This window comes from Nymphaea colorata, chromosome 4, assembly GCF_008831285.2.
Source record: "Nymphaea colorata isolate Beijing-Zhang1983 chromosome 4, ASM883128v2, whole genome shotgun sequence".
In the NCBI taxonomy this organism is placed as follows: domain Eukaryota; kingdom Viridiplantae; phylum Streptophyta; class Magnoliopsida; order Nymphaeales; family Nymphaeaceae; genus Nymphaea; species Nymphaea colorata.
Genome location: NC_045141.1, coordinates 7,753,479 through 7,757,475, shown reverse-complemented (window position 1 = coordinate 7,757,475; position 3,997 = coordinate 7,753,479). Strand labels below are relative to the sequence as shown.

At 44.9% G+C, this 3,997-nt stretch overlaps 1 protein-coding gene across 1 annotated transcript; it reads right to left on the bottom strand.

Annotated features, from left to right (window-relative positions):
• Window positions 1-1,149: 1,149 nt before the first annotated feature.
• On the bottom strand, window positions 1,150-3,235 carry LOC116252138 (probable WRKY transcription factor 40). Its single transcript, XM_031626221.2, has 4 exons — window positions 2,951-3,235; window positions 2,361-2,678; window positions 2,148-2,264; window positions 1,150-2,032 (listed from the first exon to the last, which is right to left on the bottom strand). Exons 1-4 carry the CDS (start codon window positions 3,107-3,109, stop codon window positions 1,679-1,681), a joined length of 948 nt encoding a protein of 315 aa, XP_031482081.1. The 5' UTR covers window positions 3,110-3,235; the 3' UTR covers window positions 1,150-1,678.
• Window positions 3,236-3,997: the final 762 nt, after the last annotated feature.

Sequence of the window (3,997 nt, the reverse complement as noted above, 5' to 3'; positions counted from 1 at the left end):
GATTGGATATTTATGTATATCTGAATCTAAATCCAATCAAATGCCATTTTTAAATCTGAAGCTGATCTGATTTTTAATCAAATATTAATTTTTTTTTATATAACTGGCTCACACTAATGGGGCTATTGTAGTGGGTTCAATTGGATATCCAATTCAAACTAAATATATTGACATCCACTATCAAATCCCATTCGCGTATTCTGACTTGTTGAAAAACCGTGCTTGAAAACCAAATCTGAATGCCTTTTTAATCTCATTTTCTTTATTGGATTCCGCTAAACAAACCCAGATTCAAGGCAGCAATCAGATAACTTCGCCCCCATTGACATGGCCTCGGCCTTCCAGACAGACTAGGCCTCGTATACGTGGTCTATGTTGAAGCATGCATTGCCTTCGTCCCCTTGCGTCGGGTCAAGTCAGGAATGATTAGTTTGCCATTGTTTCAACACCGCCCGATTTGACACACAAGTGCACATTCACCTGCATCCGGCAAAAGGGTCAAAATCTGTGGCGCAGAGAATGAACCCAAATGCTGCCCACAGATCAAATACGCCCCTCGTCTGGACTTCAATTGAACACTAGTGTTGAAAAGTCCTCGGCGTATTCTAATTAGTGTTCAACCTGTTTCCTGGCCAAATAGTTTCCAAGCTAGAAGAGGACGTAAACAATTATCGCCTATCCTGTGTTTATAAAGGCTTGTTTTTTATTAGAACAACCAAACACTGTGTCAGTGTTTGATGAATTTATCTTGAAATTGAAGTATATTCATGCAGCACTCATGTATTATTCTTAGTGCTGAACGGCCCTAAAGGTCCATGTTCTGTTTTGAATTGATGCAGCCTCAAATGCATCAACTGTAAACTAACTGCACAGAAATATTTGTGCCGTTATTTCAAAAATCAAGTTCTAAGGTCTTCCAAGTTTTCATATATGTATATATATTCAAGTTTGAAAACCTTAGCCACTACCCACTTAGGTCATTAGATGTGTAAGGTAGGATTTGGTAAGATTCAACAAACTGGGAATCTAAATTCTTGGTCAACTTTAATAAATTATAAATCTTACTTATAAAGGTGTCCAAAAGCCCAAATGAAAGAATATGTTGCTTGACAATTGAACATGTAGAGTTGATTACACATGCTTAGAACGTAGAACAAACATAAAATAGTTTCCTTTTGAGATTTCATTACAGGAAAGTTGAACAATTACATTTCACCTGCGAATTCCAAACTAATGCGCTGCTAAGAGACCTTCAGCAAGTTCTCTGCATTTACATACAGTTCGTTGCTTTCATTGTCATACATGATACATCTCTCTGAACTTCAACCCACCGATGTGATCACGATTAGTTATATGACTAAAAACATATTTACAGATCCCCTTCATTTGAAAATGAATGAAATCCTTAAATTGTAATTGCACATGATCTGTTTGTATCAATAGTTCCTTGCAGGTCGAGATCGACCATTGAGTGTACATGATTCACACCTCTCTCTCTCTCTGAAAAGAATCGATCCCCTGCGATTTCCACAGAACTTCTTAAAGTACATATTTACAACGACCTCTTCATCAGCAACTGCGGTTAGCAACCGTTTGTAGCCTCTCGTTTCTTCCACTTTGCAGCGGCAGGAGGAGGAGGAGGAATTGTCTAGCTACCACCAAGATCCCAAGGGCTAACTTAGGTACGCCGGGCAATTTGGAAAGAAAGAACCGAAGCCAAGGCCGCGGCGAAGCTGGGGTCCTTGGCCAAGGATGAAGCCACATGCTCCGCCACCGCCTTCTGCAACTCAGCACCGCCACCACCGAGCGACGGAGCAGCAGCCTCCGGCTGGGGTCTGGGACGGATCAAATCAAGCGCCACGGTGGGTCGCGACGCATTCACGGACACAGAGCAAGGGATGGAATCATCGCCGGAGGACTGTAACCCGGCAGAGCAAGTGGGCAGTGCGTCGTTGGTCGACGGCTGAGCGTGGTTGTGCTGGCCCTCGTATGTCGCCACCAGGATGGACCTGTCTTCAGCGCTTCTCTGAACCTATAAACAAAACAGAACCAATCGAGTCAGACCACATAAGGTTTTTCCTTCTTCAAATGCCTGCTGTCTCTGTTCCTATTCTAATCGCCTAAATCGACAAGAGATTGAAGATTACCTTCTTCTTGACAGGGCAGCCGGGGGCAAAGGCGCATCTAAAGTAAGCTCTGGGAGAAGGGTTGTCCTTCGTCACCTTCTGCCCGTATTTCCTCCATTGATACCCATCCTTTACTACCTGCACCCAACACACAGAGCCGTCTTCCTTCAGTCATTTGGTCATCACAGACAAATATTCAGGCAAAGGGTGTGGTGGAGAGGTGGGATAACGCACCAGGCTAGCGTCGGACGGGTCGGTCTTGTAGTGGACTACGGTGACGAGATTGGTGGCAGCCGACGAAAATTCCTCCCTCGCCCGCTTGCTCATGGACCCCTCCTCGCTGGAGGAGCTCTGCTCTTCCTCCTTCCTCTTCCTCGACGCTGCCGCCCTTTCGTCCCTTCCACCGCCGCCGCTGCTGCTGCTGCTGTGGTTGATCAAAGTGGCCATCTGCCCCTGCAGGGCTTTGTAGCTCTGGCACATATCACCAAGCATCCGGCTCAGCCTCTCGTTCTCCTCGCTCATCCTCCTCAGCTCCTCCTCCAATTCCTTTTCCTGCAGACCACCCAACAAAGCAATCGAAAACATGATCAATAACCGCCGGATTTTTCTTTTGTAACAGATGACACTTGGATGATTGGAAGCTGGAAACACAGGGAAGGATGGCAGAGTTGAATTTGGGCGAACTTTCTTTCAAGAGAATGAACAGTTAATTGCAGAGATTCAGGCCGGAGCTTGAATTTGTGTCTGCTTTTTCTCTGTTCAGAGGGATTACACCACCCATTTTAAGAAAAAAAAAAAAAAAAAGAGCTGGGTAATCATTTTACCACTTGATTGGACGGCGTGGGTGGTGGATGCAACTCCATAAAATTGAATTGGGGAGGATTAATCCCTCCAAAACCCGCCATAATCTCGTAAGATCGAGGAACTGCCGGAGCGGGATTCAGATTTAACCCCAGAGACAGATCTGCACAGACGGTCTCCATCTTTTATCTGTATCTCTTCTCTCTGCAGAGGTAGAAGAAGAAGAAGAAGAAGAAGAAGAAGAACTCAAACTCAACACGCCTTGGCTGGAAGGAGAATCAAGGTTTGGAGGAGAAGGGCATGAGGTCGCTCTTATATATTACTTTTGGAGCTGAAGAATTGGAAAATTAGCAAGAGAAAGAGGGGCTCTGGTGGCGTCACGCTTCAGACGTCAGCCCACAAGCACGTCAGCTTCTCCGGCCTCCAGAGAGCGTGTCTGTTGCAGAGTTAAACAGCGTGTGCCAAACTTCAGAGTGAACAAAGCTGGAGAAAAATCCGTGTTAGAGGCGAGTTGGTTGCCATTGATTGGATCTTTGAAAGGCCCCACATCTTCCATCTCCTTAGAATGGTCAATGTCTTCTTTCATGGAAGTCAAGCACGCCAACCGTCGTGTCCATGCCTCTGGTTTTTTTTAATCCGTTTCTGATTCCCTTTCTTCTTCTGCTTTTTCACGAGTTTGAATTGCCACGAGCGTTGACCATGTCCCACCCCATCCCGTCCGCTTTCTCCTGACCTTCCCAACTCACGTTTTTGTTCCTTTTTTTTATTTTGGTTGATCGTGACTACGCGGCAGGGGTCGGCACCCTTATCACCTTTTCCCATGGTTCGAGGAAACTTCCCGGATTTGGACGGCACCTTTCAGAAAGCAATTCGCTGCAAACTTTCTAAAATTTAATAAACAGTTAAGAAATCTTACCTGCCAGTGGGTTTTTTAATATTAGTGGAGTGTGCTACGGGACATAAGCCAACTCTCGAAACCTACAAGTGGCTTTGATTGTGCCAAGTAGGTGTTCACATAGTTAAATTCAAATGCGAATGAATAAAACTTTGCACCTTATCTAAATCTGACT